Source organism: Anarhichas minor, unplaced genomic scaffold, assembly GCF_050575085.1.
Source record: "Anarhichas minor isolate MPS153535 unplaced genomic scaffold, ASM5057508v1 ptg000007l, whole genome shotgun sequence".
Taxonomy (NCBI): Eukaryota; Metazoa; Chordata; class Actinopteri; order Perciformes; family Anarhichadidae; genus Anarhichas; species Anarhichas minor.
In genome coordinates, this window is record NW_027466453.1 from 4,835,331 (window position 1) to 4,863,119 (window position 27,789).

Consider the following 27,789-nt stretch of genomic DNA (forward strand, 5'->3'; position numbering starts at 1 on the left):
TTCTGTGTTGGGTTCACATCTTTACTGAGTCACAGTTCGAACATATTTCACCAGCAAATGACAGAGAAGGAAACACAAGATGGGGGGGTATACATAAATCACAAAAAGAACAAAAATCTGTAAAAGCTTTTTTTGTCATTGAGAAATGATTGTAGTTAAAAATCTGTGTTGTACCGAAAGACCAATGAGCAGACGATACGTAAGATTGAGCACACTAACGGCTCCCCTCCCTCTCTGGTAGAACCCCCACCTGCTCCACTTTGTTTCTGTGACACCATCAAAAGGCAGCAGCTCTGAATTCCCTCCTTCCTCTGGCTCCCCCATGTGTAAATGTACAGGTGGTGCATGATTGCAGCTGACGTGGATACATTCATGACGGAGGCAGGGACACCGAACACAACGAAACACACACTTAGCAGCAACAAGAACAGCAGAGGTGAAGGGACAAGAGACGAGGGCAGGACAGAGAAAGAGACAAACTGCTTCCTGTCAGAAGAATCACTTTTGACTCTGTGACTCTGGGATTCGCTGAGCGTTTCAGTGTGCTCCACCGTGTCGGACAGACGGCAGGATCCGTCATCTCATTTTCCATCTGTTACATAATCTGGATTATCTTCATCACTGCTTCCTCCTCCTCTAAAAGCCACGCGGTGTCACGGATCTGCAGACCTCTAGAGGTCAGCAGATCCGTGACACCGCGTATGTGTGCGACACGCGATCCGACTCCGCTGATACCCGCTCGCACGCGCATTGACCCGGCCGGCTCTTCGTCCCGTCGCAAAGAGACAGACGTGGAGAGGAAGAGGGGATTAGTCTCTCGTCACGCCTTCAAGTTCCTCTCTCTCTGTGCGGGACAGAGAGTCAGCCTTTGCTTCTCGGCCTCCTCTCAGAGTCTGGCCGCTAACGACCCCTGTGACCCCTGACCCTAGCAGAGGTCGGAGACGTAGTCAAAATCCTTGAAGTGGTCCTGTTCCTTGCGGGAGAGGGTGCGGCGCTCGCGGGGCGGCGTGAGGGCGGGAGCCTCGGCGGTGAACTCCACGTCGAAGTTGCTGACGTCTTCTTTTGCTCCGATGGTCGGGACGAACGGGGGCAGGGCCTTCCTCTGAAGAAGGTCCTCCCAGTCCACACCCTAAACACACAGGTACGTTCAGTTTCTCATCAACGGCACCCTCAGTGACATCAAAACTAAAAAACTAAAGTCTCACCCGGAAGAACGGCTGTTTTTTCAAGTCTTCGGCGTCCTTCTCTCCAGAGCCCAGACGTCTTTCTGGATTCCTCCTCAGCAACTACAAACAAAAAGCAGCAATTCCCCACCTGTTATTCTTTATTTTCTAAGTGATAAGTGACCTAAAAAGTGCTGACATTTGCATATTTTTCAACATTACAAGCAAAAAAAAAAGATAAAAGGTCAAATGGGCAGAGCCTTACCCGTCTCATGATGCCGATGGCTTCGGTGGAGAGGAAGCGAGGGTAGCGCACTTCGTCGTTCACTATGCTGTCGAAGACCTCCTCCTCATCGTCGCCTGGGAACGGAGACTGAAAGAAACAGACGCATTATTTCGCATCGCATTACATATTAGACCTCTATGAACTCTGTCTCTAAAAGCCTCGATTGAATTATATATGAAAATATATTACCAGTCTATCAAAGGGTGGATGTTACCACCTACGCTCAGCCTGTACAAGCTCGTGTTCCATTAGGACGCCCGGGCCACAGCCCATCCGTCATTATTGACACTACTGTAGTGATGCCAACCGCTGGGCGATTTACCGCCATGTTACTCTCTTTTTTCTGTTCAGCCAAGCTAACCACCTGCTGGCTGTAGTTTTACATTAATCGCACAGACATGAGTGGTGGCCATCTTCTCATCCAACTCTTCCTTCACATTAATGTCTAACACCCAAGCATGCAGAGGTTGCCAAACATCTCCTCATGATCTTTGATAAACACTATAATAGACATTTAAAAAAAAAGAAACTACTCCAGCTCTGTATTCTCACCTCACCGACCAACATCTCGTAGACGAGCACCCCGAGCCCCCACCAGTCCACTGCTCTGGTGTACGACGTGTCCGTCAGCACCTCCGGGGCCAGAAACTCAGGAGTCCCACAGAATGTGCTGGTCCTGTCCCCATAGCCCATGCCTCAAGAGGAAGACGGGAGTGTGAGGGTCGGAGTAGATTTTAGGGGCGACATAGGGGGCCGGTAGGATGAATAAATAACAGACACTCACCTTCTTTACAGAGCCCAAAGTCGGCTATCTTCACGAAGCCCTCCGTGTCCAGCAGCAGGTTGTCCAATTTCAGATCCCTGACAGAGAAAAGGAAGTGGATTTATGTCGGATACTGAGGGAGTATTTATTCACCCTTTTTGTAGAGTATTCACCGATCCAAGTACTCACCGATACACAATCTTATGGTCGTGAAGGAACTGCAGACCCAAGACCACACAAGCTGAGTAGAACCTGTCGGATAAACGGCGGACAGAGAATTCAACATATATACGCTAGTACATATTGACGCTACATACAGTAATGGGTGCACGGACGAATTCCAAGAAGGCCCAATCATCCCGTTTCCTCTCTTTAACACACACACACACACACAGTAGAACTCACACAGCACGTGGCTCAGAAAAGACGTCGGCGTGTATGTGCATCATGAGGTCCCCTCCCGCCGTGTACTCCATGACGAAGCACACATGCTCTGGCGTCTGGAAACATGCGAACAGGTTGACCAGAAATGGGTGGTGCGAGCCGTTGACGGTCTCAAAGATCCGCTTCTCGCACATCAGACTGGAGACAGACAGAGGGGAGGCGGGGGGGGGGGTGCGACATTAGACAGTGATCAACTGCGCGAGGTGAACGAGGTGAACGAGCTTCGTCGCGCGGAGACTTTCGGTCGAGGTCGCCGAGCGCTACTAGTTACCTTTCCACTTCATCCCTCGCCACGATGTCGCCCTTCTTCAGGGCTTTGATGGCGTACAGGCTGCTTGTCCTTTTGTACTCCGACAGCAACACCTGCAGAGAGTCACATTTTTAGTTATTGTCAGTCATTTCTCATGAAGAGAACAAAACCAACAATGTGTGGGGTCGTGTGTCCTAACGTCACATTTTATTTTCAATTAACGATAAAAAAATATTGATTTCTGCCGCTTTAAATATTTGACTAGAAAGATTTAAGAGGGAAAAAACTAGAAAAACTAGCAATTCCATAAAATATATTGAAGAGTTAAAGTACTTTGAGAAGAGACACAATGAGCTTTTAGACTAGCAGTGCCGGTTGTGTTCATCTTAAGAAGGAAAAAGTAAAGTTCGAGTACCTTCCCAAAGTGGCCCCTGCCGAGCACTGCTATCAGTTTGAAGTCCTGGAGGCACAGAGGGCCTCTGCTTGGTCTGAGAGAGATTAAAGGCAGATTATAGACACCGCATGCAACAAAACATTAACAGCATGTCATATTTAAATGTGCCTCATAGACTGAACAACACTGTAAAAACACTACTATGTCAAAACACTCCGTAGCATCTACGTTGTGATTTGACTAATGATGTTCAGCATGTGACTCGAATCGGCATCACACATCACGTATCTCATGTGAGGTAACAACACAGGGACATATTGTGTGGGGGGGTGTTTCTGGTGTCAAGCTGTGTTGGCCATAATGCAAACAGATATGCTCAGGTGTGGTTTCCGTGTGTGTGTGTGTGTGTGTGTGAGAGAGAGAAATGGGTCGCCTTTGTGTTCACACCTGCGTAAAGAGTTCTGGGACAGAGATCTGGTTGGCTGCTCGGGAACAGGGACATCCGGCGTGGACGGGGGCTCAATGACCGGCGTCTGTTCCTGTGGGACACCGCAGAGACGAAGACAAGTGAGAACACCAGTGAAATGAGTGTGTGTGGGGGGAAAAAGAAATAGAGGGACAAAATGAGGACCAAATGACTGCTGACATCTGTAACGCCCTTTAGTCTCAGCAGACAGACAGACAGACAGTTAGCCGTTGAAGCTCATCAGGAGCGGTTGCCAGATCCCCTGCTGGCTGACAGCCTCACTCCTCCCCTCTTCCTGTCCACTCCACCCCTTGCTCACTACTAATTAGTTCTCTAAAAAAAAACATCAGAGTAATTAATCCCATAATACTTCAACCCCATTGAACACACCATCTGCCACAGGCCCTCTACTCCTCCGACTCTCTCTGTGCTCGTCTAATTCGGTGCGTCTGCCGCTCTGCTCTCTAAAATGCAAGTTGGCTTTATTGTCGTGACCGTAACTAAGCACGGCATCGCCAGAGCATGTCGCACCAGGTCCACAATGACTGCGTAGTGATTCAGGATGCAAGAAAAAAATAATACAGAAAAGTGTGTATGTGTGTGTGTATATATATATATATATATATACACACACATAAAAAGAAAAGAATATCTATATAAATATATGATACCATGAGATTCAATCGTCCTGACTTTAAGTTATTATAATATTAACTCAACGTGTGGAGTTCCTCAGGGCTCAGCATTAGGCCCATTATTGTTTATGTGGTACATAAATTATACATGCAAGTTTTCCAAAACGTTGTTTTGTTGTGGTTAAAATTTGGATTTTGGTTTCGGAAAAGCAATTATACGAGTTGGTTAGATTTTAGCAAAGTATCTCCGTATTTAAGCGAAGCATCATCTTTGGTAATGCGTGTAATTGTGTTTTTATGTACCACGGAAACGTGTTTGAAATGAGAGAAAGTCAAAATGCATGTATATATATATATATATATATACTGTATATACACACATGTATAAGGAACAAAGAGTCAGGACTAACGTATATAAATAACAATTGCACAGAGGAACTGAAAATGCACACTTTGGTAAATTTCAAAATGTTTAAAAATAATCTAACATAAAAATAGAAGAAATTATGATCAGAAAGTCATTTTGGCATTAGTATGGTGCAGTTCACTGTAACACGGTGTCTGATGCTACTTTTAACATCAAATAGTTTGTGTTTTGTATAAAGTTTAGGGGCAATAAGCTGTAGCTTCGCTCCACACACTTTAGGTCAGTAGAATAAAAAAACGTTTTCTACTGTTGATGTTGTAACTTGTGTTTTGTTATCTTTCTTTTTCCTCCTCCCCTCTTCCTTCTCTCTCTCTCTCTCTCTCTCTACAGTACTTCCTCTCTATGCCACCTCTCCAGTCCTCTCTCCCACATTACCATCCTCTGCAGTTTGTGCTCCTCACACTGGGAAACTAACGCGGATTTGGCCTTGATCGAATTAAAGCTCCCCCCATCCAATTACGTCTCATTAACGCCGTCTCCTTGAGTTTTCAGCTCTCCATTTCTCTGATCAGTCATCCTCTCCTTGCCATGCTCGTCTTAGATTTCACTGCAGCAGCACAGTGCAGCCGCCTATGACTAGAGCACTGTTTCCAAGCCAAAGGCCGCAGGTAGGAAGTGAGCAGAATAGTAACATGATAGTGTTAAGATGCCCATCTTTTCCATCCTCTCGTCTGCTTCCCTTCCTCTTTGGCCTCCGTCCCTCTGACTCACCAAGGGAGCGGCTGTGTCCACCACGTCTCTCCGGATTTCAGCTTTGGGAGGAGAGTCGCTGCCCAGATTCAGCTTCTCCACTGAGATTTCTCTGCACACAAAGAAAAACAAGAAAATCGAAATGTAATCTCTATTGGATGAGCTCTTTGCCGAGGTGTTGAGGTTTTAAAATCTAGAGGCAGCTGGATTAAGATGTAGATATTCAGACGATTGATCTTTTCCCCAAAACAGGTTGAAATGGTTCAGTTTTTCATGAGCCTCATTGATTTAATAACAAAAATGAATGAATGCAAACCTGAAGCGTCTCCTAATGTGTCTTCATTGAATTATGCAAAAAGTAATGGCACAGATAAGAAAAGGTACCATTCATTGAGGCCAAATAACATAAATCTGTCAAAAAATGATGATTAATTACATCTTTATTAGAAGTTGTATCACTTAGAAATTAAATATAAAAAAAAAAATGGCATTAGAAGATAAGTTTTAGCACCAAACTTGAGAGAGTGTGCTGTTTAGCATCATTTCTGCACTTAATGCCTCATTTCTCACCAGAAAGTTGGGCCTGAATGTATAATTTCAAATACTTAAACATACTTAAAAAGCATTTTTAAGTGTCTTTTCTGCTGAGTAGCAGGCGTACTGGTCACCCACCCAGTGCTCTGTGTGAGCGTGTTGCCCGTGAAACTGGGAGTGTAGGCGGGTGTGTTGCTTCCACTGGGGATGGCGTTCCTCAGCAGGCGGACCCAGGTAGCGACGTCCACGTTCATCTGACGAGCACGCAGGAAGGCCTTCCCTGAAACACACAGAGTGGAGTATAACTAATGAACGGCACACCACGAAAACCTCTCATTACGGGCTGTGTTTACTAGGAGGAGGAAAATAAAGAGGATCCATTCGTGCTAACTTCAGCATCTGATGGAGGAAGGTCTCCTGCTGAGCTTGCATTTCCTGTAAATGATTATAATGACACTTCCAGAAAATACCACAAGCCATTTACACTTTATCTGCTGCCGCGCCTCTCAACCCATTTGGCCTGCAACTCCTTTTAACAAGGCAGCTACTGCCGGTTTGTTTGGGACGGATTAACCGTCTGTTCAGGTTGTTGTTTGACATTCTGAGTTTGACATGTCTGTCAAAAATGCTGTCACGTCATCATTTTATCCTATTAGACATTTGTGTGGAATTGTCATATTTAGCAAATCAATTCTTGAGTTGAGACAAAAAATGTGTTTAATGACATCACACAGTGACCTTGATCTTTGGCCCCTAAAATCTTTGTGCCTAAATTTGAAAAGAATCCCTCCAGGCGTTCCTGAGACATCACGTTCACCAGAATGAACAACCTGGAAACATGACGCCTCCGACCACGGCTGTCGTCAGAGCAGAGGATTAAAAAGAGCTTTAAATGCACACAGACCCAAAACAATGACACACTGTCTCTCTCTCTCTCTCACACAAACTCAATGTGGTGCCTCTGAATATTATATTCTTACCACCACGACACTCATTGACACTCAAACACATTGGTTTGTCATTTGGAGAAGGAGAACTTGCCCGTCCGTTTTTGAAATTCCTTTATGAGTGAAGACACACTCCATGTTTCAGTTCAGTGGCTGTGTGCGTATATCTGAACATACCGTGCTGTTTAGAGAAGACTTTCTTCTGCCTCTGGAGTCTTCGGCCTCTCTCGATCACAGGGTTGAAGAAAATCACCTAAAGCAAAAAACAATATGTTAAAACAACCAACATGCATCTGCAGTGAGCTGTTTGGCCAATATCTATTACACTTTACCTGTCCCATGTGTGTGTGTGTGTGTGTGTGTGTGTGTGTCCTGTACCTCAGCCAGCAGCAGCCCCTGTGGCTCCAGTTCCAGCTGGACTCGGTGTTTTTGGTTGTCCAGGAACTCCTCCAGCTTCAGGTACTTCAGAGCGCACAGGGAGCGGTAATCTCTCCAGTAAACTGCAATCTCCATCTCCCGGGACTAATCGCACAAAAAACACACACACCAGGGATGTAACGTGAAGGTTTGATCGCTGGTCCAGCATCAAGTTTAGCTTGAATCACACTGTGACTTACTCTCTCCAGGTCCACAATGAACGTCTGGTCCCAGGTCTGCTCTCCAACTGTCTTCCACACCGTCTGGCCCACCACTGTGTTCTCCAGCTTCAGCACTGCGCTCACCTCCGCTGTGAAACACACACACACACAGGATCTGTTCAACAGCATGTATTTATTATACACTGTGAACATCTAAAAGTCACCGGTACGAAACAAGAAAAAAAGAAAAGAAACACTCACAGGAGAGCTCGTCGTTCTTGCCGGGGATCTTCAGGCTCATGCTGCTGGTGCTGCGGCTGTAGAGGCCGCTCAGTTTGAACGAGGGGCGTCCGTCTCCCAGAGAGTAAGAGGGAAGAACCAGCGGGGTGCCTCTGTTCCGCCCTGGGACGACCTCCAGCAGCCCCACGCAGCCCAGCAGATGCACCTGCAGAGTACCTTGAAGGAAGAAAAAATGAATTCTAAAGATCAGTGCTTGAAAGATGGACATCTCTGCAGCTAAACAAGGAACTAAAAGTTTAAACTATTTACAGTTTCTGTGTCTACCTGTGAGTGGGGACGGTTTGCTCATGGTGCTGTACTGGTTGTGGACGTAGGGGGTGCTGTGGCGGGAGCTGAAGGCCGAGGAGGTGGCCAGCACCAGCTCCTCCTTGATGAGGCAGGCCTTGGGATGGTCCTCGGGCAGCTCCTGCAGCCTCTGCTCCAGAGAGCACCGGAGCAGGTCCAGGCGCTGGGACGACTCGCTCAGACCGCACTGAGCCTGCAGACATCATTCAATGTTTTCTACTGAGTGCTTTTTTTTAGCAGGGGGGGGGGGATACTCGGGGTGACACCGAATAGTCAACTATTTGATCTGCAGAGCCTGATTGGACTGCCGATCTCACAGTCGCAGTGACGGAAAATGTGGTCGGCTAATGACACAAAGGAATAACAACATGGCTATTTCTGCATGTATTAATCAGAGCACTCGCATAAGAGCGAAGCACTATCAGAGATGTATTTATGAACAAGGCTGCTTCTCCCTCCTGCTGATTGTCTCTTTGTTTCCCTGTCGTTCGCCTTCTGTCTGTAAATTGCTACGATGTGGAAAAATGGAATTTGGACCAAAAGTTCTTTCAAAACCACAAAAAACAAGCAGCAATTCAAATGTGCTAATATGGAACAAAAACTGAGCATATGGGATAGAATAGTTTATAACCGCATTAATAATGTGTGGTATGTAAACGTGTATACTGTAAAAGTGGGAAAAATGGGGCGAAATGTTTTTACCTACAGATCTAGTCGAGCATTGATTTTTAAATTGATAATTTGGAAACGTTCGACATGTTGGGATACACGCCGATTCGCTTTCTTGCAGAGAGTTAGATGTCTTCAAATACAAAGCTACAGCCGGCTAGCTTAGCTTAGCTTAGCACAAAGACTGGAATCACGGGGAAAACAGCCGACCAGGTTCTGTTCAAAGTTAACAAAATCTGCACTTCGACAAGTCATTTACATATATGTGTTAGTTAAACTGAATAAACACACAACAATGTGGAATCATTTACAAAATATAACGAATATGTAACATGTGAAATTGATAAAAACATGTTTTGTGTGGTGCTTCTTCGGTGTGCATCAACGTTTATGAGCATTTATCGGAGCCTGACATTGAAACAGTGATCTGAGTGTGTTTGAGCCTGTCGGCTCTCTGACCTCGGCCATGGCCTTCTTGTCTTGGACCTTTCCTGCGCCGAGCAGTCGCAGCATGTTCTTGGCCCCCTCGGCCATGGCGTGCTCCACCCGGTAGTGGTGCCACAGCTCCTCCACGCGCAGCTCCATCCCGCACATGTCCGGCTTACCTGGGACACAGCGCCAGGTTTGTCAACAGATGGCGCAATATCTGTACAAAATGTCTTTTCACTGAGGGGAGAATCTATTGGGCAAAAAACAGGTTCCAGATTTGATCATAGTTATTGAGGTTGGCTTGTGTGGAAGGGTTTGCTTCGTCTTCGTTTGTCCTATTTAGGGGAATGCTTCATGTGCTCAAATATTTACCCTCAAACATACAATCGTTTTGGCCACATGGGTCAGCGAATACGAGCTGTAAACACAACACCACCGCGTATCATCACCTTTTAAGATGATACGGTCGTGGCCAGTGGGTTTTTAAAATCAATTTGTTTAAGACACACAAACTGTGGCTGAAAACGGCGCCAACGAGAGCTGTGAGAATGAAGCCAACTAGGGATGCACCAATGGCAGTACTAGGTCCGATGCCGTGTTCAGGTACTCGTATTGGTAAAACTACTCCGATACAACCGCACCAGATGCCACTACGGCAACGTGACATTAAGCTCTCTAAGTTCGAGATGATATGAGTCATAGCAGCTTTAAAAGCACAGAGCTGAAGAGAGAATAATAACAGAGAATGGAGAGGAAACAAAAGCTTGATCCTGAAGTCAGTCAGCTCGCCGTGCTCTCCGGGATCACTGCTGCTCTTTCCGCTGCTCCGAGCTTTTGTTTCCCTCCCTGCTCGCTCTCTCTTTCATCTCAGACTCCTTCCTTCACTCTGTTGTCATCTCTGACTCGGCCCCCCCTTTCAGTCTCCCTCCCTTCCTGGCTCCCTGCATGTGTCCTGCCTCGTCTCTAACCTCTGCTGAATGAGGCATGGCTTTTAGTTGTTGGGCAACATCAAGGGGGATGCAGGAACATCAATAAGGCTCCAACCTGAGAGAGCGAGAGGGCTGTAATGGAATATGTGCATGTGCATGTGCATGTGTGTGTGTTGACCAGAAGCCTGTACACTGTGAAGTTCTGAAGCAGGAATCGATCCATTACCACCCGCATCATGAAATATGCAGTGTTTATAAGTTTTAGAAGAGTAACAGGTGGGATGAAAGAGGAATCAGAAGATGAGAGCGAGGATGAAAAAGAAAAGAAAAAGCGTGATAGATACTTTGGTTGTCCTCAGACTGCTCCGTGGCCTGCATGGCCTTTCGGATCTGCATGCGGATGATGTCGATCTTTGTCTTGCTGTCCTGCAGCATCTGCTGAGCCGTCTGGAGCAGCTTCTTGTCCTGCGGAGGGGAGAGGAAGCACAGGAGGAAATCAAATAGAGAGTAAAGGAAGTAACTGTGACAGAATCTGCCACGGACAGTGAAGTGAGCGGCGGTCGGGGCCAGATGAATACCTTGGTACCTCCGTTGGCATAGATCGGAATCATGTTCTCGGCTCCTTGTTTGACCTTCAGCTCGATGTTTAGCTGCCGCTCCAAAGCTGCGATGCGGTGCTGGTTGGCCGACATCCGATTGAAAGACCCTGGAGACCTGGGGGTATCTGTGCAAGAGGAGGGGTTGGACGGTAAGAGGTGAGGTTACTGTTGGTGTAGCACGTAACGTTAAAGACCACTGACTACGACTACAAAGCATCCAATAGGTTTGTATATTGATTTCCTGCCTTTGAGGGAGCCACTGGTTTCAGTGTATGCCAGTGTGGTATAAAAACCACTTGCTTGAGAAACGTAACCTCATCATATTGAATGTTTGATTTCTTTTTTTTGTTCTGTAAATTTCTCAGGTGGCGATTGAGTTGTAAATAGGTACAGTTTTGAAAATCAATCCTTGTTGGTGCTTTAAAGAGCGTCAAATGAACTGTGAAGACAAACAAGTAGTGAAAGGGGGCTAGCCCCGAAGCTAGCGATGACTACTGTACCGGCTCACTTAAGGTGGGCTGACCTTTAAGGCGGACCAGCTATTCTCATGTTAGTGAGAAGCTGCTCCTCTGAGTTTTGCTCACAACACAGCAGATTAGCGGATTTATTTGCCCGTATCTCATATGAAGAAAGGGGCCCCGGTGGAAAGACATTACTGTGCAGACGAAGTGGCGTTTCACATCTTTGTTTGTTTGCTTTTGTTAACTACATTTATTGTTTGTATCCAAACCGTAAATCGGGTGTGGTGTGAAGTAACCAGAGATTATATTTGTAGTCCATAGTCCCGGCACTAGAACATTGTGGAGAGGATAATGTGACTGGTATACTAGCGACGTGGCTCAACGGGTGGCAATGGCTGATTGGTCCACCTCAGCAACATTAACCGCCTTAACATTTTTGTACAGACATCCATAGCCTCCAACAATGCATCACCATGTCCTAAATGGCACATCCCACAGTGGCAGAGCTTATGAACCACCTCTCCACGGTGGATACTGTACCTTTGTTGTCATCGGGGCCCTTGACCACAATGTGTGCGTCCAGCTCCTGCAGCTGGGCCTGGAGGGACTCCAGCTTGCGCTTGGAGCTGCGGATCTGCGAGTCCACCTGCTGGGCATTCCTCTTGTCGGTGGTGGCCCTGCGCAGGTTCTCCGCGCCCTCCTTGATCTTCAGCTCCTTGCGGATCTCCCTGCGGATCCTCTCGCGGTGCTCGTCCAGGCACTGCTGCACGCTGGAGTCTGAGAAGTCAGAGTTCTGGTCCAGGCCGAGCTGCTGGAGCACCGACAGCCCGCCCGGATCGCTCTGAAGGGGGAGCAGAGGAGGAGGAGAGCACGACGGTTAGGGAGAAGTCACAAAAGGAGAAGGAGCTCGAGAGGAGGTGTGCAGAAGATAGTACAAATGTAAAAAAGAAGAAAGGAAACTGTATATAGCCCACTGCGTATGCGGGGGATTATTCAATTTGAGTTGAAAGCAAAACAGAATCAAAAGGTGACATCCAGCTGAGAGGCGCTGAGCCGAGGTCACGGCAGACAAAGCTGGCAACGGTCGCCCCGCACAGTTCTGACGAAGTGGAGCGCCATGGGATGAAAAGAGGGGGAAACAAACAGCAAACCCCAAGTGAAAGCACAACATGTGAAACCCATCAAAGTCAGCGCGTAAAGAGCCGAGCGCTCACATCAGCTCCTCCTCCTGATCAACACCAACCAGATAACAGCAGATTTTGTGGTTTTCACCAAAAAACACCCAGATACAGGTGGAATAAGATACTGATTATGGGATTATGACGATCATTCCTATTTATTAGTCTCTGTTTTGACAATTTTGTAATTTAGAGTACTAATTCAAATTGTATTCATTTTTTTGCATTGACAGCTCCTCCTGCATTAGTGTCCTCCGTGGGCGGGATTGTTTTTGTTCACGCTAACTTGACCCCCTGCTTACTAGGAAAACAGCTCTGAGTGTGCGGGAGCTGCCTCTGAGTCGGGTGTTGAAGCATCATCAAATGTGAATCGGTGCTAGCTTTAGCGAGCTAGGCTAACTTTCTGGGTGGAACACAAACTTGACAGCGTGACGTTGAATGTTGTAAAAAAAGGACGAACGCTTTTAGTCACTAGCGATACTTTACAACTTGTATCAATGCTCATCGGCGACACAGGCCTCTGACATTTAGCACAAAGCTCGTCTCCTGGCATGACAGGGGACAAAATAATGTGAACACCTTCCAAGCCCAACGACACCACCACAATAAAGGTCTAACATTACTGCAGGTGAGTCTTAACTAAACATTATAAGTTCTGCAAACGGAATATACTGCATGTTGCAGAGCAGTTGTATTTTGACAGTTGTTAGCATTATTGTGTTCATCCCCTGTGTATTAGTTTCTGTGTACAGGGAACCAAATTCAGCGTAAACCTATTGAAAAGGGGAGATGTCATTCATTCGTTTAATGTTGTGACATTAGAACACGCACGCACGCACGCACGCACGCACGTACACACACACACACACACACACACTCGGACACTGAGGACTGTCCCCCTTCCCTCTGCCCCAGTGTAATGGCGGGGTGCTCGGGGCCTTTCACTGCACCATGCAGCCAGCCGTCCAGCTTAGCAGATCTGATTACAACTTCTTAGGTCTCTGTGTCCACCCGGCTACATGCGGGCCGGGGCTGCAGCTCTGCTCTCATTAGAGCCATAATCCATCTGTAACACAATACAGTACGACGGTCAGGCACGGCCCCGCCGGCCAAACCCAACCACGTGGCGCAGGCCGAGTGCCTGCAGGATTTGAAGCGCTGCTTTAATGCGACGTTACGTCATCGCACGACTCTGGAGCGATGTTGGTTGAGCATGTTCCACAAACATGGTTGTGGAGCAAAGACGTGAAGACTAAGAACGTGTTTGGTGTGGAATATCCTCAGACGCAACATCTCGTCTATTTAAAGATGTAAACCGATACAGACATTGACATCACTGATAAGCGCATGGACGTGGACTTGTACATTCACTGTATATATATCATACGGAAAAAAGTTATAAGGCTCTAAAAATGTTACTGAATGATGGAAAAAATGATTCAGCACAGTATCGCGATATTTCGCAGGGCAATATTTGTATCGATACATGGACGCCAAGTGTCGATCTTTTATTATATTAACTATTAAAACTGCAAATACAAATCTAGTGCGGTCATGGGTAAAGTCGGCGGGGATTGGCAGGAAGTTGGTCAAAATAAGATGAAGTGTTGGTCAGTCTGTCTGCTTCACTGACAAACCCATTTCGCTGCAATAAATCTGATTGAAGTGAGATGAACCGAGTGGAAACTTTATTTCATTACATGCAACAGACGTTGACGAACTGCATACTCTGCAGTTGAAAAAAATGTAATTACAACATATCACAATATTATACGTCATCGCAGTATTCAGCATGTCGAAGTAAGATTGTATTGTGACTTAGGTATTGCGATAATATCGTATCGTGGGGCCTCTAATGATTCTTACCGCTAATTTCAAGCAAATATTGAAATAATAATAAAGGGTCTCAATGAAATATGTGTCGTGTCACATGACTAGTGTACATGGTCACATGACCAGAGCTGTTTACTTTCTGGCTGCACCACGACATAACACACGCTGCATCAAAACAAATATTGGTTTTAAAGTATGTTATCATTAAGAAAGGACGACATTTATACTATAAAGTGTCTTTAAAGTGTCTGGCACAACTATGTTCATTCGCAATTACGCAACTTTTTTTGTAAACATGTTGACGGCAACAATAGTGATCGAGGGGAAAACACAATGCACCTAGGTATATACACACATATAAGTAGTTCTTGTTCAATCTAACTTTCTACTCTGTTCTTTCTTTCACCTTCACTCTAAAGCAAGTTCTAGCGCCACTTTATTAGGTACGCCTGTTCAACTGCTCGTTAACGCACGTATCTAGTCAGCCAATCGCGTGGCAGCAACTCAATGCATTTAAGCAAAGTAGAAATGGTCAAGCCGATCTGCTGACGCTCAAACCAAGCAATAGAATAAGTGAAGAAAGGGTGATTTCCTGCGGCAGGCCTGAGAAGTTCGAGGCAGAAGAGAAGGCCGAGGCAGCAACGCACCGAGAACGACAGGAAGGGAAGCGCTTGTGCTGTGACGCAATCCTGTTGGGCACAACACAACCTAACCCCTGGCGTTTTATGACAAAGAACCTCAGGAGCGAGGCGTGAGTTAGCTCACACAGCGCGGCGAAATCACAACAACGCACAGGAATGAGAACTTGCGAGTGATTCGCTGTCGGAGAGAGGAGATGTCTTTTTTTGCAGGAAGTGAACGAGGAAGACAGAAAAGAGAAGGGCCGTAGTAGTGGATTGAAAGACAAAAAAAAAAAAAAAGGGCGGCCATGTTGAGGGCCTTCTGCGGCCAGAGTTTGCCTACCCAAGACTCTGTGTCACTCTGCTCAGTGTGTACCGGGGAGTCCAACGGTTGGTCCCCCGGCAGGTCCTCCAGTGTGTCCTCACTGGCCATGTTTGGCCTCCTTCTGGCTTCGCTCAGGGGCCCCCCCCGTTCTCTCCTGTCACAACACTCGGCACCGACGGCAGCCCCAATCAGGCCAACACCGAGCGCTTTTTCCTGCCTCCTCAAAATCCAGGATGTCCTTCTCCGCCGGGAATCGAAAAGGCGGTCTGAAACCGGAGCGAGTGAACGAGGTGGAGGAGAGGAAGAGAGAACAGCACAGAGCGAGCCCCACCTCGCTGCTTCCTGTTCTGCTCATTGCCAGATAGAGGCTGAGGCGTCATGCACTTTGTACACACACACACACACAGACGGGTGGTTTTGTAAGTGAGAGAGCTCACAGCCACTCTGCTTCCTGCTACTGGGTCTCCAAAGCTGTTGTGATAGATTGCTGTCATGTTACATGGACCATCAGACCATGTATGTCTTTGTTTTGTGTGTGTTTTCAGCACGTGGAAGTACAATACAGTCCATGTCTGCAGACATGTGCAACAGTATTTCTATTATTTACTTGCAGATGAATAAAGAAAATAGGCCGCACTGAGGGAAGTGGACACAAGAGAAAACACATTCCCTCTATGAAGCACTAGAAGGTCCTTCTACTGAAAGGGACTTGGCTTCTGAGTGACCTGTAATAAGGACAGGTCTTCATGGTAAGTTGTGTTATGAGCTAGACAACCTTTCCTCCTGTGAACAAAGGTTCACCAAAAGCAAAGATCTCTAAATCTGATGAAGGGATTCTGCTTTTTTTTAATTAATTTTTTTAACAACTGCAAAACATGAAGCATTCGTGCATCGAGTTCGCTTATGGTTTAACAGGACGCCATATGGACACACACACACACACACACAGAGAGAGGAAGAGATGGACATTCCGCCTACAAAAGCGGGACGGCAAGCTGAGTCGCCACCTTACGAGACGTGAACGGGTAGAGATCGCACAGACCCCCCCGGCCTGTTTCTGGCGATCCCAGGACTTCTGTCCTCCTCCTGTCAGTGAGAGACACACACGGATGCATGCACGGGTTGGTCTGACTCAGACGCTCAGCAGTGCGAGGTCAATGACCCTTCCGACCCCCCAATGTGTGGCAGATGTCTTTGGTGCACTCTCTCTATCTGTCATACCACACGCACACAAAATGTGCTCATAGACAGAGAGGGCACACACACACACACACACACACACACACACACACACACACACACACACACACACACACACACACACACACACACACACACACACACACACACACACACACACACACACACACACACACACACACACACACACACACACACACACACACACACACACACACACACACACACCTTCTTATTCTCCCACACTGCTAGAAGGGAATAGGAAGTGAAATATTGTGAAGTTAAGTCAATACATACAGGCGGTTGTTCTTGCTTGGCAGCGTTGTGATCAAAGACATAAATGCTGTGTGTGCAGTATCTATATTTAAAACTCTTTCCTTACCGAGCAGCTGTGGCTCTCAGGGCACCCTCTGGGTTGTGGACAGGTGGTTGCAGAGATAGCAGCCCCCATGCATCCATTCCGTCTCTCCCCCTTCTTTTTTTTTTTTTACAAACACGGCTGAGCGGTCATTGTTAATTCTGCTGTAACGAAACTGAAGACTTCAGACCTGAAGAGGAGCTGCTGTGAAGCCTGTAGCACCGATCTGTCTCGCTCATTGTGTCCGTCACATAGATGCAGTAACTAAAAAAAACTGCCCACAGTATCAGGAACTAAGATCACATCGGTTCATACATATACATGCTCTTAAAGTTACAGTCTCATCCTGGTTAGGACTGACCTGGAACACACACACACACACAGTAATTAACCACTAAATGTCCAGTTTTCTCATGTTTATTTCCCCTCAAGTAACTTTAAGATCAGGTGAGTCATCTCTTCATATATATCAGCTTGTTCTAACTCCTCACTGAAGCTATACGACGTCACACGGAGGTAAATATTCAACCCAAGTATTTTAGTCTCTTTACACCTTCACCCAGTTTCATGTTGCTCCCTCGTTCCTATTTTTCTTCCATCCTATTGCCAACCCGTCACACACTGTCCTCTGTCACACATCCTGGTCACCGGTGCAGCCAGTGGGCGACAGAAAGTCGTCCCTTTGATTAAGTTTTAATGGCCCGTCAGCTCGACTCGTCTGCGTCTATAAATAGAGATAAATCCATTTTGTTGGAGTAGAGGTGGAGCTGGAATTCACCAAGTTGTCAGCCCTTACTCTCATCCGCTCACCAACACCTGCATTTCACACGCAGCAATAACGATGATGGGGCTTTGGACCGGACTTTCAACCTAATTGTTACAGTGCAGTGTTGCCAAAAAAAGTAGTAATTAAATAAATGTACCTTAAGCTAGGTATTACATGAAGAGATGCTTTTACCGGGGGAAAAGGGGGGGGGGGGGGGATTTGGGATTCTCCAGGAAGTTTACCGGTGATGAAACCATTGTTTATTATTAGGAATCTGCAGATTAAAATAGTTCAACGTGAGGTCATGACGTGAGCATTAGTGTGCGTGTGTGTGTGTGTGTGTGTGTGTGTGTGTGGGGGGGGGCCTTATTTTTGCAATGTGTGGCCTAGAAGATGCTGCAGGTGTCAGATGTTGTTGGAAGCTCCAGGGACAAAAAAAAGGCAGAGGAAAGGAAATACAAGTTTTGTGGTATTCTTAGTGTACAGTTAGGGATTTATCTTAAAAGCGGCATTCATCACTGTAATGTATGTGTGTGTGTGTGTGTGAGTTGTACACTAAAACACTGCATGTTTAATAGAGAGCGAGACGGACAGAATTTGTGAGGAAGACGACTTTAAATTCTCCTCACATCCTGATGTCTGCACACAGCCTCATTCAGCAGACAGTGGATGGGATTTGGGGTGAGAGGGAGGGTGGGTTGTTTGGAGGCGGAGAGGGAGGGAGGGCGTGTGTCTCTCTAACGACACACAAACACAAACATGTCTTCATGCGGCAGATAAAATACAGCTATGGATACCAAACGAATGACATAAATAATACACTCTGATGGAGGAAAAGGTTGAGCACCAACACACATTAACACTCGTACTGTACACACACACACACACACACACACACACACACACACACACACACACACACAGGTCTAATGCACTGCAACCGGCTGGTAATGAATAAAACAGCACAGTCGGGCATTGTCAGCTGGATGCTGAGAGTACTAGCTGGAGGAAATGTTGCTCCTCATAATGTCAACACAGCAGATCAGATGGGGAGTGAGAGAGTTAACTCGGGGACACCGTTACCCTCGGTGAGCAGACTCTCATGTGGGTGAGTGGGCCAATCTGAGTGCAGAGCGGCAGAGTCGAGTGTGCGGCGCTCCTCGCCGACAACACTCCGCCGTGTTTTGGGCTGACCGAGGGGTCGGGAGAGCAGACGTCGGGATGTCTCCGCTGCACTGAAGCAAAATACTAAATCTTACTCAGCAAATCAGAACACGACCGTAGCCAAACTCCCGGCCGATATCTGGTCCTACGATTGAAACGTTGGCCCTCTATGAATGAGTTAACGGCTTACAGAATGTACCTTGGACTGTGTGAGTGTGCGTTTCCTGTTAATCCCTAAAATCCCTCATATTCCAGGGGAAATTCTGTTGCCAAATCTCCTTTTGCGGTCTTACGGTGCAACACGGCTGTACGTAGATCTGCATGATGAAGACATCACGTGCACGAGGGGAGAGGATTCTCCCCCGTCCGGGTTAACAGGTGAAAGACTGTGCAGGAGGCCAGGTCTTGTGTGTGTGTGTTTCAGACAGTGCACAGCTGTGTGTGTGTGTGTGTGTGTGTGTGTGTGTCGAGGCGGTGTCCGCTCCACAGCTGGGGAGGAGCAGATCGGCATGAATGGCATCTTTGTGAGCAGGTCGATCTTCTCAAGAGACTTCGGTAAACGCTAACGTGTTTGTGTTCCCGGCTTTGTCCATTGTGAACTCCGCGGCAACAAACAGCCGCTCTGTTCAGGCTGCTGAGGAATAAGGTGCCATAAACCCCCCCCCCCCCCAATAAGAAAAGCTCCACAGTCCTCACACTTAACCTGCTTCTGTCATGATGCATGCAGCGGCAGCTCGAGAGAAACCAGGCAGGTCAAGGACACTGAAAACACCATTTTGTCTGAGCTGGCACTGACCAGCTCAGACGTAAAAAAGGTCCTGAAACACACAGACATAGCCTACTTTTCTCTGAACGCTCCAGTGAGCGCTACCTGCATACAAAAAAGGCAGCAAACAGCGTTGTTGACCTACAACAGTCAACCCGGATCAGGGTGTTACTCAGAGGAGGACTAATGAGGCACTTCCCGGCTTTGCAGTCGTCGCTACTGTAACCTCTTTGCAGATTGTGGAATATATGTGGAAGAGCAGGGGACTAGAGAATAAAGAGTAGAGAACAGCCTAAAGTGGAAGATAAAAAGGTGCACGACCAACCAGGAAGATGGGCAAGCTCCCGAGTCTGAGCTGCATGAAGACGGAGAGCTGAACGGAGGAGACTGTAATCAGACAAAGTCGTTAAATGTTTGATGCCGAGTGTTTGTTCAGATTTGGTTGCAGCCAGCTCGTACAGCGGTGCGAGAGACGGGGCGGTGGTGTGTGAGGTCTGCTGGATGCTGCAGAGACTCACACTCGGCCTAATGTGGAGATTTTCAGCAGCCGTCCAATCATCTCAGGGTCCACATAGAAACACGCCCGACACTCCCTTCTTCTAGTGACAGGAGCCTGCAGGGATTAAAGGCTTCTGGCTGACTGAGTCACGCTGCTGCTAGACTTTCTTTGCTCTATGGGTAAACAGACACTCGCACACATAAACGTGCACACGGTGCTGGGACCAGGTAACGGGGAGTCGTTCTAGAAGAAAGACAATAAAAAAGTGCACACAACAATGCACTCAATTTCCCAGCGTTGTGCTCCATAATTCAGCATTTTACAGCTCCTCAAATCTCACTGGAATCCAACAGCCTGAAGCATGAATGAGATAAAACTGCCCCCCCCCCGGGACAAATCCAAACTCAGATGTTGTGCGCGGCTGTCCGCGGGAGATCTTTAACCAGAAAAACAAACACACGCGTGTGTGTAAATCTGCGGCCGTTGAGATTTTCCCCCGCTGTGCCTATCTGCCTGCCGATCTTGACCCGGTAACGGGGGTCACATGGCGCGCTTCGTGGCAGATGCTTCGGGCCCACATGCAATATGCTCGCAAGCCACCTGCAGCGGTTCAGGAGGGGACAAGAGCCCCACTGTGTAATGGAATGGTCGAGCAGGCATGATGGTAATGGACATGGAAAGCAGATTAAAAATGATTATGGCAGAAGGACTCGGGAGGATAAGAGGTCCATTCTAATGCAGACGATTATCCCTCTTTGCCAGGGCTGTTGATTACGATAGCGTGGCGCTCATAAACACAGGACAGGAAGAGGGGACGACACACCAGCGGAGTAAATGTTTATACTCGTGTCATTTTAATAAAAGTATGTTGGCTAATGAACACAAGAGCAGCATTAGAGGCTACGTGCTTTAAGGTCGCTGTAGTCCACAGACAGCAGTGGCTCATCTGCACAGACCCAGTAGATTGACCCTTTGTGTTCAGGTCTGTGCAGCTGTACTGCAGGTTTAAGCACATTGTGTTTAAAAAGGACGAGGCTGGAATTATTCTGTATTTTTCTTGTTGTCGACAAATCCAGTAAAAATACCAAAATCAACAATGCTTTATGCCGTCCTATGTTCAGTCTGAATACAATGTGACTTCTCTGTGGCTCTCAGAAACAGAAATCGGTCCAAACTTCAGTATATAGTTTCATTTTAAATAAAAAGAAGAAATGCACAGAGTGCAATTGTCTTGTCTGAAAAGTCTGACCTGATTCAGAGAAACTGTCCCGAAAAATGATTTCCACATCCTAAAGTCAGTTTAAACTGTAAACAATCCCAAATGTTATCCTTTGACCTTGTTATTGTCCTCTACAGTGGCTATTCGCATGAAACTATTAAAAAGATTAAGAAATAAATGAATGTATTTTTCCTTTATAAATCTTGGCATTAGTAGTTTTAATTATACATCAGCTGCTTAGAGCTGGTGTTAGGATGATAAACAAGTCCTAATTCCCTCTCTATTTATATTTGTTGGGAACTATTTTCAACCACGTATTAATACACATTTGATGCATATTCGTGGTAACCAAGGAACATGTCCCCCAGAACAACGGTGTGGCTCACTGCTGTGGCTCCACTCACGGTACATGTTAGAGGATGAGTTCACTATTTGTATTGGTCTTTTCATGGGATTAATGGTCAGTAAGAATAATATAGATGCCTTTCCCGTCAATAAGAGCAATAAGGAGGAAGCAAATATGACATGCTGCATTTTGTAATGAGACCAAAATCAGTCACGTGAAAGAAGACGAGCTTAAACTGCAAGACGCTGCATCCTATTCTTTAAAAGACTATTCTCCTCCGGTTGCAGCTCTCGTAATCCCCCGCGCATTGTTGGCGCTGGATTAAAAGAAGCCAAACTCACAAAGGCACCTGGCTGCTGTTTGTGCCCGAAGTATCCCATCGTTCCAGCAGTTCAGCCTCAGAGACTTCAACAGCAACAATGGTTCCAGTTCCGGTTACATATTGAAGGGTCGGCTTGTTGTCTCTCCCTCATACAACTGGTAATAATAATAGCTGGTTCCCCCCCCCCTCCCCTCCCCCGTCTGCCTCACTACGTCATGGCCTCTGGGCTGACAGAACAGAACAGAACAGTCCACTGTCTCGAGGGCGGCATCGCTCCCTCGAAGCCTCGGGTCTGCGCTCCCCTTCAACCCAACACCGCTCCTGCAGCACAACTCGCAGGCGATCACATGAGGACTCCTCTCACATGCCTCAGGTGTAACCACAATCAGGTCAAAAGAGTCCAGTCTCTTTCTCTCTACTTCAGCTTCTACTCAAACAGCACGCGTCAACCTCGACGTTTCTCGTACGTCTTTTGCGACACACGGTCGGTTTTGCTTCCCGCTGCCGTCTAGAGTGAAGGCCTCGTCGCACCGTACAGTGATGAAGGAGTTAGGATGGGCAAGACAATTCAGAGTCCCAGACAAGTGTAAGACTTGTAAAAAAGTGGTCTCCAGACCAGACTCGGGTACTAAAGCCCTCTTCAATAAACAACCTCTTTTTGTTTGTCCCCATTACGTCGGCGTGTTCTTTCAGTTTCAAACCCAGGCCAAACACCACAGGCTGTTTCACACGCGCTGAGCCTCAGAGCCCGCTGGCATCACAAAACCACTTCAGCATCCAATCAATGCTCGGCTCTCAGGCGGACACACGGCTCCTAAATGGCTCCCTTCCTTTTGTGACCTTCCCATCCCCGAGTCCTACCGAGAGAAACATCATTTCTAGATTGAATTTTACGATATGTTGCTCCCACAGCCCGAGGCCATTTCTCCGACTTGTCCTCCTTAGCAACACATTCTTCAATCCTGTAATGCCACAATCTCTTAAAGCCCTAAAACACCAGCCAGCTTAGAAACAGCCACGATGTAGCCGAACACAAGTAGGCAGTATAGTTAGTTTTTATTTTCTTCCTTCTGTTGGCTTGGTATCAGTTATAACTAATCCCCTGAAAGCCTGTGGGATGACTGGCATATAGCAACAACAGCTGGTGTTCAGACCGGGGGGGGGGGTCAATAGGAGGGAGTCGTGGATGCTGCTTTGATGAGATACTTTGAATTTTTGGGATTTGTAATCGACATTGGCATTTCAGATATCGGCATTCCTCTGTCTGCCACCAATACGGGCTGCTTGACTGCACCCTGATGGCCCGTCTGGTTCATTGACGAATGCCATTAAGAGGTCTCGTCGATGCAGCAGCCAGGAGCCCGTCGACTGGTGCGTCTGGGAGAGAGACAGATTTCTGCAGGGACGGTGTAATCCTGGATTCAGGCAGGAGGGACTGGATGTTAGGGGGGTTGTGTGTGTGTGTGTGTGTGTGTGTGTGTGTGTGTGTGTGACTGAGGGCGCTAATGCCACCCGACTAGGAGGTCAGACACACACACAGTGAAGTCCACTCTCCTAATCCTATTATCCATGGCAGTGGCAGCTGGAGACACACTCTATGGTGAGTGTGATGCAAGAGGCCGCTGTGTATTATAACGCATGTGAGACCATCATCAGTGCTGCTTCTTCTCAAGTGTGTGTGTGTGTGTGTGTGTGTGTGTGTGCTCGAAAGTCTTCCGATGCCATTAAAGAAATGGACCGAGTTTGCCTCCGCTCTCTTGGATGATCAATAAAAGAGGAATTTGGTCGGGGATGGGAAGCGTTGCCTTCGCTCCCCACCGCTGAGTGGAGCAGCAGCAGCAGCAGCTGCTCCGCCTCTTATAGATAATAACTACAGGAAACCGACCGAAATAAAGAATTCATGAGAGCGAGGCCGCAGAGTGCATGGCTACCTCAAAGTGTATGTTGTGCTATCAGCTCAGCGCAGGGCTCACGTCCTCGGCAGGAGAGACTTGATTTACTGGATTCCTTAAAGACATCTAAGGGAGGGTCGACATCGACGCGGGAGCGGCAAACATGAGATGGAGAGAGAGAGGGCAGAAAAGCACTAATGGTTGAGCTACACTTTACACTGATGGCCTCCTTCTGTGCATATATGGATAATGTGTTTTTAACAAAGGGAGAGAGAGAGAGAGAGAGAGAGAGAGAGAGAGAGGGGAGGGAGAGGGAAGACGGGGTCGTCTCAGTTGTTTTCCCTCTGTGAGCCCAGCAGGAAGTGTGTCGGCAGCAGTAGAGTATAGTGAATGAGGTGATGAGGTATTCAGGAGAAATAAAAAGGGAAAAAAGGTGACGAAGCGAGTTCAATCACCCCACCGCCGTGCCTCGGTCCACTCTGTTCAATCCATCATTGTTACACAGGTGGCCCCTTGATCTCAATCAGCCGTCCGTCACTGCCTGTCTGGAGTAATGATGGCTGAACCCATGTCATCGTCACAGCAGGAGGCTGAATGCACTGCTGAAGTACAGCTCGGGCGATCGTCGAGGCGTTACGGATCGAGGCCAAAAAGATCTTTAGATGCGTCGCAAACGCAGCAGGACGGGAGGGATCCACAGTTAACTGTGCTGTATATGACTCATGATCTAGTATTCTGTTGATGCAATATCATGGTGAGCTAACCGATAGTGGGACATAATTAGGCATTTAAAAGGTGCACTCCACCAATTTACCACAGGAAGTTCAGTTTACTTTTGGTGAGGAGATTTACAGAGTTCCCAGTCGGAAACAGCCGTCTCACAGCAAAGTCATCCTGCGAAAATGTTGTAAATATAGCGCACAATTAAAGTGAATTGGATTATTTTCAGATGGCTAAAATATGTTTTGCTCCCGCGCAGTAACTCCTGTAGGTACTAACACACAACACTATGGTTGAGTACCTCACACACAACCCCACTTTAACCTTTACTATCCCTTTAAATGTGCTGCCCGTATTTACAGGAAGCTTTTTCAAGGAATCAATCTGCAGTGGAAAAGATGTAAAAGTGTCTACAGTGGTGCACTACGGCCCGTATTAGCAGCTATTAATAACCACCGTACACACACGCAGTGCAGCTTTCCAAGAAACACCGGACTGCACCTTCCCCCGTTCAGGGAAACCACTAAATGTCACTGAAGAAGCCGGTTTGCACTCACAACAAGTGATTCAGCAGAGCGTCTAACAGGCGGAGTAAAGGAGGGAGGGCGAGTAAGCGGATTTCTGAGGAAAAGGGAGATACTTCACCGTGTCTTTTTGTGCACTTGTTGCTTGTTACGAATAATGACTTGTGTTAAACCAAACAGGTCAACATGTAAACAGATACAGAAGACATGGCTGAGTTGTGGTATTTTAAATGACCTTCATAAACTACGACGTCCTCTGCAGCGGTTTAACTTGGTGACAGCACGGGGGGGGTTTGCTGACTGAAGAGTGATGTGCTGGCTCCTGAACCGGCACTCAGCCCTTGAATTTTTAACGTTTCCCTCCAGTGCGTGCTGAACTAGGCTGACACCAGGGTAACTGTAACCCAACCCCCCTGAAGCAGACCAGAGGCTCCAACGCCACAACGACCTCCCGTGACTCAGCCCGGGCTCCACCTGAGGCTCACTGCTGTGTCACGAACGGGAAGTCCTTGCTTTGAATTTGGAGATTTGTGATCTGTATCAGGGCTGTGGAGGAAGTAGTGGCTGTGGTGGGGATCTTTTTCATCTGTGAAATTGTGTTTATTTCACTCATTGTGAGTGAAATAAACTGCAGGCTTTAGTGCAGTGTTTTAAACACTTTCGGTAGTTAATGACACAACTTAGTCACAGAGAGTTTAACTTGCTGCTGTCTTCAAGAATGCCAGTGGAAAGTCACTGAGCACATTTACTCTAGTTATGTACTAAAGTAATATTTTCAGGTACTTTACTTGTATATTACAATGTTATGCTCCTTTAAACTTCTACTCCACTACAATTCAGATGGAAACGTTTTACTTTTTACGCCGCTAAATGCATTCGACTGGTGTAGTTTGCAGAAAAACACAAGAATTAAACCAGCGGTTCCCAACTTTTTTGAATCATGACCCCAGCATCTAGTTGGGGCTCCTCGTCATGTTTCAGGTGTCTGGAGGATGTTTGTAGTTCCACCAAAAAAGGGCTCTCGCTTCTAAAGTTCCCCCTCAGATGGTTTACTTAAAATAAAAAAAACTGTCCAATATGTCACCAGAAAAGCAAAGAATAGAGAAAATCCCCCAAAAATGTGGAGTCCATAAACATGAGCATCCTTCCCATATCTGGCATTGAAGATTTCTGTGGCATAAATGTGAGTATTTACCAGGCATGGCAGGTGTAATGAAAGAGGCTATTGAGTTGCATCATGGGAGTTGTAGGCTCTTGCATTTTTTTTGGAGCTTTTCCCAATTTACGGATTACAAGTTAGGCTGTTTTTGGCCAAATTTTTTTTGGGGGGGGTGGGGTGTTTTAAAAGCTATTTTTTGCACTAACCTTGTGCTAAATACTAGTCTTCTTACCCCTCATCAGAGTATTTTACATCACAGCCCTCTTCACACTTCTACAGATATCAACAAGAGTCTATTAAAAAAACATCAGATGTTTCCCCACCTTGGATCTTCACATGCACAACTGCACGGGCGTTGAGCTCCGATATGCGCACGAACCGCGGCGTTAACACTGCGGGTGATGAAGAGGAAAAAGTTGGGAACTCACTTGTAGCTCGTTGTTATTGGCCATCATGTGCGGGGCAGGCAGCCAATTAGATGGCGACGCCAGGAGACTTCTGCTGATGTTCGTGTCACTTCACAGCCGTCAGATCATTGTTGGGAATCATAGTTTGAACTCCTCCGGTGGTTAAAATACACGCTGTCCGGCGTTAGACGTCCTGTCAAAATGAAACGTAGAATATCACTCAACAGTCCCGGCGAGTGCGCAGTTTGATGAACAGAGTTGCGCGAGGAGTCAAAACAACGCACTTGTTAGAATCGGGACGTTTGGAGACACGACACAGGAGCAGGTGAGCAGAGCAGAGAGGAGGAGACCATCACCTCCTGGCAGCAGGATGTCAACTCTTGGACTGATCTGCATCACGCATTGCAGTCCGTCCTGGAGGAGTGTGAGAGCGACCGCTGCTGCGGGCTGTCTCTTTCTCATGCTCGAGGGAGGAAAAACACTGCGAGGAAACCCGAAACCCGCCCGGGATTCACCCCACCACTCCGCTCTGACTGTAGGAGGACGCTGAGGCCATCTTTCCCCCGCAGCGGTGCACTCCGGCTCGGCTCTGCGGAAAGCTTGAGAGCCGGTTGAGCGATGCTGGGGAGGAGGGAGCAGTTGTTAAGTTTAGTGTACCGACAGGGAATGCAACTTCCGGTTACAACCTTCAAAATATAACCTGCGAGGTTTTTAAAATGGGATACAAAAACATTTTATGATTACTGTGGTGTACAGTGCAACGTTTTCAAGTTTGATACCAACCTTCATCACGGAGAATCCCTTTAAAAACGACGTCACTCACATAAACAATTAAGCTAGCAAAAGTCACAAATATTGTGTCCTCAACAACTTACTCAACATAGTTACAGGAGCATTTGCTGTGGTACATGGAAGTCCCCTTTATCGTACGACATGCTTAAAACACATTTTCACCGGCAAAAAAAATAACAGTATTTTAACAGAGCTAATTGCAGACCAACCTGACGTTTTAGGACATTAGCTACAGCGAACATGCAGCTGAGTTCGGGGCGCACCACTCCAGTCTGCAGGGGCTCCGCGAGAGGGCGCTCGTGTCACACACAACAGAGAAGTCTCGTGGTGGGAGAATTAACACAGCACGTTGATGTCACGTTACTCAGATAACGGTGTTTTTAAAATACGACTTTACTAACAATAAGTGGTATTTACTTAATGAAAGTGGTGGTAGTATCATTAGGTTAA

The 27,789-nt window shown here is 46.9% G+C and overlaps 1 protein-coding gene across 4 annotated transcripts; it reads right to left on the minus strand.

Moving 5' to 3' along the window:
* Positions 1-27,657, minus strand: pkn1b (protein kinase N1b). 4 transcript variants are annotated; one of them, XM_076083193.1, is made up of 24 exons: positions 27,549-27,657; positions 26,832-27,168; positions 26,569-26,740; positions 11,790-12,090; positions 10,768-10,913; positions 10,534-10,654; positions 9,291-9,436; positions 8,142-8,355; positions 7,839-8,033; positions 7,617-7,726; positions 7,378-7,521; positions 7,177-7,252; positions 6,191-6,332; positions 5,540-5,630; positions 3,748-3,839; positions 3,322-3,394; positions 2,928-3,019; positions 2,618-2,794; positions 2,402-2,464; positions 2,234-2,310; positions 2,002-2,144; positions 1,429-1,536; positions 1,206-1,286; positions 1-1,129 (listed from the first exon to the last, which is right to left on the minus strand). In XM_076083193.1, exons 3-24 carry the CDS (start codon positions 26,593-26,595, stop codon positions 926-928), a joined length of 2,823 nt encoding a protein of 940 aa, XP_075939308.1. In that variant the 5' UTR covers positions 26,596-26,740; positions 26,832-27,168; positions 27,549-27,657; the 3' UTR covers positions 1-925. The 4 variants fall into 4 exon arrangements, with proteins under 4 accessions (XP_075939308.1, XP_075939300.1, XP_075939315.1 ...); XM_076083185.1 differs by lacking the exons at positions 26,569-26,740; positions 26,832-27,168; positions 27,549-27,657 and adding an exon at positions 16,788-16,987; XM_076083200.1 differs by lacking the exons at positions 26,569-26,740; positions 26,832-27,168; positions 27,549-27,657 and adding an exon at positions 16,703-16,721.
* Between the last annotated feature and the right edge of the window lie 132 nt (positions 27,658-27,789).